This window comes from Rhinatrema bivittatum, chromosome 1, assembly GCF_901001135.1.
Source record: "Rhinatrema bivittatum chromosome 1, aRhiBiv1.1, whole genome shotgun sequence".
Lineage (NCBI taxonomy): Eukaryota > Metazoa > Chordata > Amphibia > Gymnophiona > Rhinatrematidae > Rhinatrema > Rhinatrema bivittatum.
The window spans coordinates 468888956-468903300 of record NC_042615.1 but is presented as its reverse complement, the minus strand read 5'-3'; the positions used below and the strand labels follow the sequence as shown (position 1 = coordinate 468903300).

Sequence of the window (14345 nt, the reverse complement as noted above, 5' to 3'; positions counted from 1 at the left end):
GTGCGTCGGTGGCCCAAAAGAGTGTCAGGAGCCAGGAAATGCCTCAGCGTACGGTGCATCCAAAATGCAACGCTAATCACAAAAAATCTGCGTCGCACCAGCAAGACACGCATTTAGCGCATGACGCAACATGGTGCATGACACTGGTTCCATGCACCTCAACGCAAACAACTCAGGCATCCACGATGCATGAACAAGGAGCGAAGCTCACCATGCATAAAATAGCAGTCTACAACAGATTAAACAATTCCCAAGCAAGCATTAACTCATGGCTTCCTGGAAAGTGATAGGGCTATCCATCAACCGATCAAACACAAAAACCACACAGAAGCATTCCTCAAAATCTCCAAAGGATCAGAATGTGACCCTCAGATAGTGTTCCAGCCAGACGAGCTGTTGGATTACAATCCTTTGGAAGTGGAAGAAGTCACATCCTCCTTTTCTTATCATCCTGCTACACCAAGCCAAACACAATGGTTTACTTCTCTTTATTAGCATATGCAAAGAGAGGAAACACTTTTGTCTGTGACATCATTGCTGGTTGTTACCATGGTGCAGCTCCAGCAAAAGACAACATTTTCTGTCTCTAGCAGATGATCAGGACATACTGTTTTGCTGCACCAGGATATCTGTCTCCCAGGTTTGAGTTTATTCTGTTCCTAGTTGAGAATTTAAAGCCTTTTTTACTGCACTGAAGACAGGGGAGACAGGGATGGCGATCAAGACTGCTGGTGACAGGAAGACCTGAGGGGGAGATGGGGGGTTGATTAGCAAGACTGCTGGGGACTGGGAAGCATGGGAAGGTAGAGGGCACTGGGGAACAAGACTACTGAAGACTGAAGGGTCTGGGAGGGAAGAGGGGAATGAGAAACAAGAATGTTGGGTATGGGTGTATGAGAGCCAGAGAGCGTGTGTATGTGTGTGTGAGTGTGTGTGTCAGCCAAAGAGCCGGTATGAAAGTGTATGTGTACGAGAACCAAAGCATCTGTATGTGTGTAAGAGAGCGTGTGTGTGTGTGTCTGTTATGTATGTGTAAGAGAGCCAGAGAACCTGTGTGTTTATGTGAGAGGGTTTATGTGAGAGAAGGGAGCATAGTTTGAGAGCCTATATATGAGAAAAGGTATGTGTTTGTGAGAGAGAGAGCATATATGAAATTGTGAGAGAGGGAGAGGGAGAGAGTGAGACGTTTGTGTGACCCTCTTCTCCCAATCCATGACACTCAAAGTGACTGGAAATTTAAAAAAAATCCCAAATATAAAGTAAGGGAGAGTTTTCGATACTTATGTTATTTGATGTCTGCTGTTTTGACACATTAGGTTGGTGTTTTGGGAAATGCAGAAACATTTCTATGAGGTTGTAATTATTGGATGTTGTATTCATTGACTGTTTTGACATATTTATTCTTTTCATTAGTATGGTTTAATTCAGGGCTTCCCAAACCTGTCCTGGGAACCCCACAGCAAGTCAGGTTTTCTAGATATCCACAATGAATATGCACGAGATCAATTTACATATACTGAGTCTCCATGGTATGCAAATTGATCTCATGTATATTAATTGTGGATATCCTGAAAACCCAACTGGCTGTGGGGTCCCCAAGACAGGTTTGGGAAGCCTTGGTTTAACTATTATGATTGTTTTATTTTTCTTGATTTTGTTTCTTGGTCTTTCTATATTCTGTATGTGTGACTAAAGTGAAGAATTCTGCCAGTGTATATTTTCTGAGTAGGTGTCTATAGCAGTCCAACTTACTGTGTTTTAAGTAGGAGGTGTATTAGTCTTCTAATGGCTGTTGTAATATTTCCAATGCTGCTCTTTTCTGGGTAGGCTTGTTCCTGTTTGAGTCCTGGGAATAGGCTGAGCAGCGAGACTGGATTTCTTGTGTTTTTTGTATAAAATAAAATGCGGTAATATCTGTTCACTAAATTGTCTTGCATTTTTCTTATTTCCAATTTTCTTATGACAGTATTACATATACTATTTAAATTTTAAAATTATATATGGGGATGCCAAAGAAAGTATCTGCTCTGGGTGCCAAATACTTTAGGCTCTTCACTGCTTCTCTCCCATTCCCCCCACCCCATTTTTTTTCCTCCTCCCTGATTAGCAGGCTTTGTTTAAAAAAAATAGGTAAAAGAGGTAAAACCTTCTCAGAGAGGAAAGGAAGCAAGCAAGGCTGCACAGAAAGCCTCCGTATTAAGCTGAGAAACGAATAACCTTTGCAGGTCTGCAAAGTCTGAGTAAGTGCCTGCAGCAAGGGAGATGATTTATGGCAGCTAGCCAGCTGATTTGTTGAAGTGCTCTATAGGGGTTACTGTGCATGCCTATGGACAACTTGAGTGCAGCTGTTGCAGGTATGGATGCGGCCCTAACAGATTGGCTTCTGCTGCTGGGGGCCTTTCTGTGGCCTGTATACAAACAGGAGAGTTCCCGAGGGCAGCACCCAAGACCACCAGTACTGTGATGGCTGTTACTCTTGCTGAGCCGCGGTTAGAGCTTTCACTGGCGCAGGCGTCTACTTCAGCAATTTTGCCAGGAATGTTGGCCATTATGAGCCTGTCTCCCACAGGAGCTTCAAGCATGAAGAAGACTTAGGCAGACTTGGTGAGTGTCTTTGGTGATTCTCTATTGCTAGAAACTGTTTAGGACCCTCAGAAATGGAGCCTTTTGGGACAATCTAAGATGGGGTGGCCAACTCTCGACTTTGAGAGCCACAAATAATCCAGGTTTTCATGATATCCGCATGAATATGCATGAAATAGATTTGCATACAATGAAGGAAGTGCATGCTAATAAATCTCATTCATATTCATTATGGATATCTTGAAAACTTGGCCTGTTTTTGGCTCTCGAGGACCAGAGTTGACCACCCCTAAAACTTTTAATTTGTCCTTTGAGGGGTTTTTTTGTTTGCTGCATAAAGCATTTTACGCCATCCAAAAACCAGAAGGGTCTAGCAAGATTCTTCCTGTGGAGCCAGGGTCCAACAAATGCTCAAGGGGGACTTCAGAGTCTCCCTCTCCTGATTTGGAGGAAGTGCAGGAAGATACTGAGGAGCATTTGATTTCAGCCAGCTGTACATCTCTGGAAAAGGGAAACTTCCTTCAGATAGGGAGGATAACTTAGTTATGTGCCTATTTCGTATCTTATAAAATCCAGCGTACTTTTGTTTGTGCCTGGTGCGCCAACAGGGGTACGCGATCGCGCTATTTTTTAAAATCTACCCCATAGAGAATAGCCACTGCCATTAGCAATGGTAACATGGAATAGACTTAGTTTTTGGGTACTTGCCAGGTTCTTATGGCCTGTATTGGCCACTGTTGGAAACAGGATGCTGGGCTTGATGGACCCTTGGTCTGACCCAGTATGGCATTTTCTTATGTTCTTATGAGATTCCAATGTTGATTGACCAGGTGGTGTCCTGTCTCAGGACTGGGGATTCTCAAGCAGAGGTTATCCTTATTTGGGACACTATCATCCAGGGGGTCTGCAAATCCAAAGCTTTCCCTTTACCCTTTGAGGTGGAAGAGATGATGCTGACAGAGTGGGAAGCTCCTGATAGCGGTCTCAAAAGTGAAAAAATCTGCTTTTGTAAGATGTAGTTCAGAGATTTTTCAGATTCCTCGGTTGGATGCACATGAAACCATGGTGACCAAACATACAAATGTTCCAGTAGAGGGCAGCACTTCTCTTAAAGATTCTCAGGATCGAATGACAGAGCTTCCCTTGAAGCACCTGTTTACTTCTACAACTCTGGTAATTAAAATTTCTATTTGTGATTGCTTCATGATTAGAGCACTTCTGCGCTGGATGCAGCAGCTTCCAGAAAGGTGAAAGTGGCCAAAATGGAATCGGCTGCAGCCTTCTTATCGTATGCTCTATATGATCTCCTCTGGATTTCTTGTCGGTCTGTGATTTCCAAAATTTCGGTCAGACATCTCCTCTGACTTCATAATTGGCAGCAAATTCCTGGTCTACATCTCTTTTGCGGAAGCTTCCATTTAAAGGGAAACTCCTGTTTGGAGAGTATCTGGAGCATTTAGTTAAAAATATGGGGGATCTCATGTCACAGAGGCTCCCTGAGGACAGAGCTCGGCCCGTTTACCAATCTAAAGAGGTTGGGCTCAGTTTCAAGGCTCTGGGCAATATAGACTGGAGAAACAATTGTATGACACTCAAAAGGTGTAGTAAGCAGGCCTGGGAAGCTGGCATTCAAATATCACGAAGGAGGGAAACACACCACCAGCAGTAGCCCTCGATGTTAAACAGGCAAGATAATAGTGTGAATCAGGAAAGCCAGGGTTCAAATCACACTGCCATTCCTTGTGACCTTTGCAAAGCCACTTTATCCTCCATTGCCACAGGTACAAGCTTAGATTGTAAATCCTCTGGGGATAGGAAAATATGTACAGTACCAAAATGTAATCGGCTTTAAAGTGCCTGAAAAGCAGAATCTAAATCAAACAAATACATACAATAAATACATCTTGAGAATGGGCCACTTCAGAGAGTGCAGAACTTCCTGCCATTGTGTGTTCTTAGAGTCAAATGTCAAAGAATCACAAAGATGTACCAAAGCTTCCACTCTTATCAGCAATTTTCTTACTTTTCAGAGCCCATGCTGCATCTTAAGCAAGGTGAGAGAATTCTTGAGACTTGGGCCTATCTAACCTAGGTCTGATGAACCAAAGAGATTAAGAGCCTCTTCAGCTAAGCCTAGTCATCAAAGCCAAGATTAGATCTGGCGACCATGTGATGGATCTTTAAGTTCAGATTCGAAGAACTGGATTTAAGCTGGTCCCTTCCAGGCCTAAATTGCTCTGGGCAACATCTTTGCAAGATCTTGCAAATGGAATCATAATGATTTTGCCCAGACATCTGTAGAAACCTTTATGATTAGTAACAGACATATTCTAGTTGCACTTGAGACAGAACATGAATTCACTGCTCTGGTTCTCAAACATGGGAAGGAACATCATTGTTGACACAAAACAAATGAGGACATTTTTAGTTTGAAAAACAATTCCTAGAGACAGAAAAACTGGTTTAGCCACGCCAAAATAATATACAGACTATACGGACTGTAAAATATTTAGGAAATAATAAATCTTAATATGCATCGATAGAAAAATAACTAGAAATTAGTGGGGATGGAATTAGGTAAAAGAGCCCAAAGGACTTGAAGACATTCCTGGAAAGTTCTGCAAGAAGCTGTTCATTTTATCAAGATAATGTCACTCATAGTGATGTATGAACTGCTTATTCTCAGAGAAAAATGTACGCTTTAGCTTTAAAGTTGAGGTAATTTCTGGAAAATTACAATCTGTTTTTTTTCCTATTATTAAACATAGCGTGCAACACTTTTTATACTTACGCTTGTCTCTCAGTAAAAATGATATCCATGCTCTGTGCTTCCCTATCATTTTGAGATTTGAGCTGTAAAGATAATATAAATGCATTAAACATGAGAATACATTTGTCATTAATAAAATGTCACCATACATATTTATCCCTTCATCCATCGCTATAAACTAATCGAAACAGAGGTTTATTATTCATAAAAATCATAGACTGCTTTATGCATTCATAAAATCTTGAACTGTCTAATCCGTGCCAAGTTTAATAGCAAAATCTTTTTGAAGCCACTATTTAAAAAAGCCTCCAATAGATAACTTATTTCGCTAGTCTGATAAGATATCCTGGATATTCAGTGGGATAAATCCCACTGAATATTTCTGACTAAAGTTAAGCAGAGTTGCTTACCTGTAACAGGTGTTCTCCAAGGATAGCAGGATGTTGGTCCTCGCACATGAGTGACATCATCAGATGGAGCCCAATGTGGGAAACTTATTAAAAGTTTCTAGAACTATGACTAGGCACACTGAGCATATCCAACATGCCCTATACCACGCGTCCACACAGGGTCCCTCTTCAGTCTCGTAACACAGAATTACAATTAAAATAAAAATAGGAGAAACCCAACTCCGCGGGGTAGCGGATGGGTTTCGTGAGAACTAACATCCTGCTGTCCCTGGAGAACACCTGATACAGGTAAGCAACTCTGCTTTCTTCAAGGACAAGAAGGATGGTAGTCCTTACACATGGGTTAATTCCTAGCTACAGGCTACTCCCCAACACAAAAGGGGACGAAAAGACATCTAACCAAGTGCCAAAGGGCACAACACCAGTGATATTAGTCAACAGAGAGGAAGACAGCCTGAACACAAACAATGGACTCTAGGTTGGGAGAGATGGGTTCTACACCTCAAACAGGTTCCGAAGGACAGACCTGCCGAAACTACTGTCACGTCAGATATCCCTATCCAGATAGAACTGTGATGTGAATGTGGAGAGAACACCATGTCGCACCCTTAGGTAGGAACTTATGGTGCATACTCAAGACCACCCTGTTGTGATAAAATTTAGCATATGGTGGAAAAATCACTAAGGCCTGGAGCTCGCTGACCCTGCATGCTGAAGTGACCACCACCAATCATATGACCTTCCAGCAGTGGCTCAAAAGAAGTTTTCATCAGCTAAGCTAACACCATGTTGAGGTCCTAAGACATAACAGGAGGCCTAAGGAGGAGGCTTCAACTGAAGCAGGACCCGCATGAAATATACAACTATAGGCTGTACAGAGATGGGCGTACCATCTATACCATGAATTCTAACGGAGTTAGTTTTTAAGACAGCCTTTGGTAAGTGTAGAAGGTAATCAAGCAGTTTTTGTGTGGGGGCAAGAGAACAGATCTAGGGCCTTCTGCTCACATCACACTGAAAACCTCCTCCACTTCAGCCGTTAGGACTTTCTAGTGGAAGGCTTTCTAGAAGCCACCAGGACACAAGACCCATCTTCTGAAATATTAAGCGGCTGCAGAATCAACTTCTCAACATCCAGGCTGTGAGCGAAAGAGCTTGTAGGATGGGATGTCGCAGCCTGCCCCAATCAGTCTGGGATCACTGAAAGGTTTCTGGATGGACAACTCTGGCAGAAGTGGAAATCAAACCTATCTCAGCCAATGAGGGGCTATGAGGATCATAGTTCCCCTGTGCTTGCTAAGCTTCAAGAGAATCTTCGCCACTAAGGGAGTCAGAGGGATACACATACAGAAGACCCTTGCCACAATGACAGGCAAGGGTGTCTGAGGCTGGTTTGCCATCTGACCTGTACTGGGAGCACAACTGAGGCACCTTTCTGTTGCAAGGGAACATGAACAGATTTAAGTCTGGGCTCACTCAGATGAGGAATATCCGATTCACTACCCCCTGGTCCAGGGACCACTCATGGGGGCTGAAGGCTCGACTTAGCCTTCCAAATTCTTCATCCTAGCCAGACACATGGCCTTGACCACCATCCCATAGGACAAGGCCCACGACCAGATATAAACCGCTTCCTGACACAGGAGGTATGATCTCGTGCCTCCCTACTTGTTGACATACCACATGGCTACCTGATTGTCGGTCTGGATTAGGACAACTTTGTTGGGCAGCCAACCTCTGAAAGCCCATAGCACATACTCATTCACCTTAAACTCCAGGATGTTGATCTGACATGAATGTTCCTGAGCAGACCAAAGATCCTGGGTACCGAGACCATCTACATGAGCGCCCCAGTCCAGGATAGATGCATTTGTGGTTAGAACAATTTGAGTCAGAAGAGTCAAAAACAAGATCCCCTGTTCCAGAGTGGAAAGCGCAGTTGCGGAGGTGGAGGAAGGAGGAAAGAGTCCCAAGTCTGCAGACATCTCAGGGTAAGGCGAATCTATTAACCCTGAATGAACAGCTGGTGCCTGTCTCGAACCCTATGTCATCGGGGAGGGATGCTAGAGGGGCTTTAAAAATGCCCTTCATGAAAGTCCCTATCGAGGTGGAGGAAGGAGGAGAGATTCCTGAGTCAGCAGACATCTCGGGGTAAGGCGAATCTTCCAACCCCGAAGGAACAGCTGGTTCCTGTCTAAAACCCTACATCATCGGGGAGGGACGCTAGAGGGGCTTTAAAAATGCCCTGTTTCGATTTAGTGAATCCTTGACGGTTAACAGTCTTACCTTTAGGCCAAAAGGAAGGATCTCAAGCAGTAGGAATGGTGAGGTCCACCCATCCAGTGAAGTACACCGGAATAGTCCCAATCCCATCCGGCTCGAGGTAGACAGCGAAGCAAGAGTAATCCAAGCCCGGTCCGGGTCGAGGTAGGCAGCAAGGCAAGAGTACAAACGGAGAGGTAAACCAAGTCAGGCAGTGAAACAACAGAATCCGAGGAGAGCACCAGCACAAGATAGCCTGTAGCTGAGGCGAGGTTATGCTGAAGTCGGGGCTTTAAGTACTGAAATTCTCCCGCGCAATTTGCCCGAGGCGCGTAGTGTGATGCCGCAGCATTTTGTGACGCCGCGCGCTGGAAATGCCGAGAGCCCGGGACCCTGCTGATCATGAGTGGTAACAGTACCTCCCCGGTTCCCCGGTTTATGAGGAAGTCTTTGGTGAAATTGTCAAAGTTTATTTTATTTATTTATTTATTATTTTTATATACCGACATTCGATCTCAAATGAGATATCACACCGGTTTACATTCAGGTACTCTAGGTATTTCTCTATCCCCAGAGGGCTTACAATCTAAGTTTTTGTACCTGAGGCAATGGAGGGTAAAGTGACTTGCCCAAGGTCACAAGGAGCGACAGCAGGACTCGAACCCTGGTCTCCTGGTTCATAGTCCACTGCTCTAACCACTAGGCTATTCCTCCTCCCTCTAAATGAGGGAGGAGTAAATGAGATGCTTGGATATTCTCACGTGGCTCCCAAGAATTCTCCTCAGGACCAAAATTTTCCATGCAATTAAATATTGTATTCTTCCTCTAAGTCTCCTGGAGTCCAATATTTCTTTAATCTCATATTGTGTGTCGTCTTAATTCAAAGAAGGAGTCATTTTCTTGATTCTCTTGGAGGGCCAGGACAATATTGCCAGTTTAAGTAAAGAGATGTGAAACACATTATGGATATGAAGAGTGGGAGGCAACTGGAGTTTAAAAGCGACTTCATTAATCACCGGAAACGGTCCTACGTACTTAGGAGCAAATGTTAGAGATGGGGTAAGTAATTTGAGGTTTTAGTGCTTAACCACACCAAATCTCCTGGTTGAAGGGAAGGTCACTTTCTCCTCCTTTCATCAGCCTGATTCTTGATTTTACTGGAAGTTCGTAGCAGCAGTTTTTGAGTCTCCCCCCAGAGTTTGGTCATAGATTGCACCGTTTTGTCCACGGCCGGACAGGATGACGGAATAGCAATTGGGAGAGGAATACACGGATGTCTCCCAAAGACTAAAAAGAACGGTGAGGTTCCACTTGCTTGGGTAACATGGTTATTGTGCGATAGTTCGGCCCAAAGTAACAGGGATGCCCAGTCATCGTGTCTTTGATTCACATAGCATCATAAGAAAGTTTTAAGAGACTGGTTGGTGCGTTCATGTAATCCGTTGGACTGGGGATGACAAGCTGATGAAAATTCTAACTTGATCTGAAATTTCTTGCACAAGCCTCTCCAAACTTTTGCCGTAAATTGCACCCCTCTGTCTGACGCAATATTAGAAGGTAGCCCATGGATATGGAAAATGTGTTGTACGAAGAGTTGGGCCAATTCTGAGGCAGAGGGTAATCCAGGGAGTGGGATAAAATGGGCCATTCTAGAAAATCAGGTCAATAACCACCCAAATCACAGTATTCCCCTCAGACGGAGGAAGGTTGGTTATAAAGTCTGTGGCAATCTGTGACCAAAGTATCTTTGGAATAGGCAGAGGTTGTAGCAGTCCAGCCGCCCATTGTCATGGAACCTTTGGGGCAGCGCATGTAGAACATGAGTCCACGTAGCTCTTCACATCAGATCTCCATCGTGGCCACCAATAAGAACGTGAGACAAGGTCTCTAGTTCTGTTAATCCCGGGATGTCCCGCATACTGAGAGTCGTGAGCCCATTTAAGAACTTTTTGTCGAAGTCGCTTAGATACTACTGTTTTCCCCACCGGAACCGTAAAAGTGGCTGCCACCATTATCCTGGCTGGGTCAATTATATGGCGACATGGTTCCAGAGTATCATTTGGAATGAAACTTCGAGACAACATATTTATTTATTTATTTATTTAAATTATTTTATATACCGAAGAATAGCAATCTGCCTTCTCTCCGGTTTACAGTATAACAACTTGATACAGGTAAAGAATTTGATACAGACAACGAACAATAAAAGGGTATCATGTTAACTAGATATAACGGAAACATTGTAGAAAGATTTGAGGGAAACCAATCTAACTATGTATAAATATTGTCTAATAAGGGTATAACGGGTGTTGATGCATAATTCCAAGAAAATCAGGGTAAAGTCAGAGAGTCTCTGGTGTGTATGTTTGATGTATGCTTAGCCAACATCATCAGTGAAAGTCTGTCTGAATATCCATGTTTTGAGTTCTTTTTTGAAGGATTTTATGTCTCTGAGTGAACTTAAGTAGTCAGGTAGGGAGTTCCATGCTTTTGGTCCTGCGATTGAGAAGGCTCTGTTCCTTGTGTTGGAGTGCTTAGCTGATGGTAGGGAAGGTATGGCTAGGAGCAGTTTGCTTGCGGTTCTTGTCGTGCGTTGCGGTTTGTGTGTTTGGAGCATGTTATCGAGGATGGTGTTATCTGATCTGTAAATCGCGTTGTGTAGGATTGTTAGGGTTTTGAACTTTATTCTTTGTTCGACCGGTAGCCAGTGAAGGCTCTTCAGAACAGGGGTTATGTGTTCTGACTTTTTTTTGCCGGTTAAAACTCTAGCAGCAGCATTCTGTAACAGCTGGAGTGGTTTTATGGTAGATTTGGGAAGACCAATTAGTAGTGAGTTGCAGTAATCGAGGCTGGTGAAGATGAGAGCTTGCAGGACGGTTCTGAAATCCTGTTGGTGTAGTAGGGGCTTGAGGTGTTTCAGTATGTGGAGTTTATGGAAGCCGTCTTTTGTTTTCATAGCGATGTTTTTTTTGAAGTTTAGTTCGGAGTCAATCCAAATTCCGAGGTCCTTTGTATTATCTGTTCATATCTGTTCTAACATTCTTCTTGGCGGCCCGAAAATGTATCTTGAACTCAAACCGACTGAAAAACAATGTCCAGCGAGCTTGTCTGGGATTTAAACGTTGAGTCTGTGATAGGTAGGCGAGATTCTTGTGATCCGTGTAGATCTTGACAGTATATTTGGCCCCCTCTAGAAGATGTCTCCATTCCTCCAATGCCGCCTTGATTGCCAATAATTTTCTTTCTCCTATGGCATAGTTCCTCTCCGCCGGAAAAAACTTTTTGGAAAAGTAGGCACATGTGAGTAATGTTCCAGAGTCCGAGGGTTGTAATAGAATAGCTCCAACACCTACTGCTGAGGCATCAACCTCCACAATGAACGGCTTTGATGGATCAGGTCGTATAAGGCATGGATTTTTGGTAAATTCCTGTTTTAGCTGTTGGAACGCCTGGATGGCTTCCACGGGCCAGTTATGAATTGGGGCTTTTTTCTTAGTTAAGGCAGTAAGGGGGCAAGGGGGGCTTCCAATGTGGAGTAGTCAGAAATGAATTGGCGATAATTGTTACGGCCCCGGTCACCGCGTTAGCGACCAGGTCCTTACCTCCTCAGCAGGGTCCGGGTTCCTGCCGCGAGCCACGGGATCCGGGGCCGGCCTGGCCGCATGGCGACGGCCTCGCCTCGTGGGAGACGCTGGCAACACCGCCGAGCCCCGCGGATGACTCCTCCCCCGAAGGGGAACGCGCGCGCGCGAGGGCCGGCCTTTTGACAGTCCAGCACCCGGATGTGCTGAACCGCCCCCTGGATGACGTCAGCGCCGGCGGGGAATTTAAGTGGGCTCCAGCCCTTCCTGCTTTGCCTTGCAACGAGGTCACTTCTGTGGGTTAGTTGCTGTTCCAGGTTCTCCTGTTCCTGCTTGCCAGTTTCAGCGTTCCTGTTTCTGATTCCTGCTGCCTGCCTCGACCACGGATTGTCTCCCGCTTCTGATTCCTGCTGCCTGCCTCAACCACGGATTGTCTCCCGCTTCTGATTCCTGCTGCCTGCCTCGACCACGGATTGTCTCTCGCTTCTGATTCCAGCTGCCTGCCTTGATCACGGTTCGTCTTCACCTTCTCTCCAGTCTTCACTCCTGTTCCAGTTCCGGTCCGGGTTCCTTCCACGCCAGCCTCTCTCCTAAGTCCCAGCGGTCCGGGTCCCTACGGGCTCCTCCTGGGGGGACCTCGGACTTCCAGGGTGAAGTCACCTAAGTCCTAGCGACCCGGGCGTTCACAGCTCCTCTGGGGGCGTCACGGGTTTCCAGGCGAAGATCTTTCCATGGCTGTGTGTGTCTGCCTCCCGACCGCTTCCCAACGACGGTCGGCCTAAGGATCCACTTCCGGATCGTAACAGCTTGCAAGGCCATGGATCCGGCAGATCTCGCCGGCCTGCAGGCCATTCCGGGCCTGGCCCAGCGTCTGGTTCAACAACAACAAGTGTTGGACTCCCTGGCTGCCACCGTGGAACGGTTGGCTGCGCGCATGGATGCAGAACCTCTCGCACCAGTTCCTGTACCTGCACCCGCACCTGTGCCAGTGGTAACCCTCCATTCGCCTACGCAGCTTCCGGCGCCATCCCGATACTCTGGGGATTCCAAGGCTTGCCGCGGTTTTTTAAACCAATGCTTTGTGCGATTTGCCCTCCTGCCCAATCAGTTCCCATCGGATGGCGTCAAGGTGGCTTATATCTTTTCGCTGCTAGATGGGCGGGCACTGAATTGGGCATCTCCCATGTGGGAGAAGAATGATCCAGCGTTGAGCGATTTGAACCGGTTCGTGCAGGATTTCAAGTCAACCTTTGATGAACCTGCACGTCAGACTTCAGCAACCTCAGAGCTGCTCCAGCTTCGGCAGGGAGCGCGGACCCTTGCAGATTACGCTTTGGAGTTTCGCACTCTCGCCCTGGAAGTAGGCTGGCAAGACGATGCTCTCCGAGGCGTGTTCCTGGAGGGTTTAGCAGCCAGGATTAAGGACGAGTTGGCAGCCCGCGACCTCCCGGAGGATCTTAACTCCCTCATCGACTTGGCAGGGCGCATTGATCGACGCCTTCAACAAAGGGCTAAGGAGGGGCGTCCTCCTCGACGGTTGGCCTCCTTGTCTTCTGCGTCAACCAGAACAGCTAATTCAGGGTCTCGTGGTACCAACACTCCGGCGGAGACCTCCACGGAGGAACCCATGCAGTTGGGGAGGTCATCCTTGACACCCGAAGAGAGGTAGCACCGCCGTGATCTGAGGCTGTGCCTGTACTGTGGCGATAAGGGTCACTTCCTCGCACAGTGCAAGGAACGGGCGGAAAACTCTCGCGCCTAGGTATAAGAGAGGAGTGCTCCCTAGGCTGTCTCAATGCAGCTCCTCAGTGTACAGTACCGGTAACCTTGAAATATCCCGGAGGTTCTTTCCAGACGCAAGCCCTCGTCGATTCTGGGGCTGGAGGGAACTTTATTACGAAGGACTTGGTGCGACAGCTACAGCTCACCACACAGCTTCGGGAACCCCCCTTAAGGGTTACTTCGATCCAGGGTACACCCCTGTCCGGCAGCATTTCCACCATTACCACACCACTTACCCTCCAGACTGGCTTGTTTCACACCGAGAAGATTTCACTTTTGGTTCTGGAAAAATCGGTACACCCTGTGGTTCTTGGATTACCCTGGCTCCAGCAACACTCTCCTGAAATCCGCTGGAAGGACTTTCAGATTACCAGGTGGAGTCCCGAATGTTTCCGCTCCTGCATCCAACTTAGGAGGGGGCAACAGATTCCGCTGGCACATGCCGGTCCATTATTACCGGCTCCGTATGCAGACTTCGCGGATGTGTTTTCCAAGGAGAAGGCGGAACTGTTACCACAGCATCACCCCTTTGATTGTGCGATTGAACTGCTTCCAGGCTCCACCCCTCCTCGGGGAAGAGTATATCCCTTGTCTCAGCCCGAGACCAGGGCTATGTCGGACTATATCACTGAGAACCTCGCTTAGGGGTTCATCCGGCCTTCGAAATCTCCCGCAGGGGCGGGTTTCTTCTTCGTTGCAAAAAAGGATGGTTCTTTGAGGCCGTGTATAGATTACCGTGGGCTCAATGCCATCACTAAGAAGAATCGCTACCCGCTTCCTTTAATTCCTGAATTATTGGACCGACTCCAAGGAGCCCGGGTTTTCACTAAACTGGACCTCCGAGGGGCTTACAATTTGGTTCGTATCCGTCCCGGGGACGAATGGAAGACTGCTTTCAACACCCGGGACGGGCATTATGAATACTTAGTGATGCCATTCGGGTTGTGCAATGCCCCC

General features: G+C 46.3%; 1 protein-coding gene across 2 annotated transcripts in view; it reads right to left on the bottom strand.

The window, feature by feature from the left end:
• IFT74 (intraflagellar transport 74) overlaps window positions 1-14345 on the bottom strand; it is a 584252-nt gene that overhangs the window by 452982 nt on the left and 116925 nt on the right. For both annotated transcript variants that reach the window (XM_029606405.1, XM_029606412.1), the window contains exon 8: window positions 5375-5436. In XM_029606405.1, the coding sequence (XP_029462265.1) occupies window positions 5375-5436 (62 nt within the window). The remainder of the gene's footprint in view (window positions 1-5374; window positions 5437-14345) is intronic.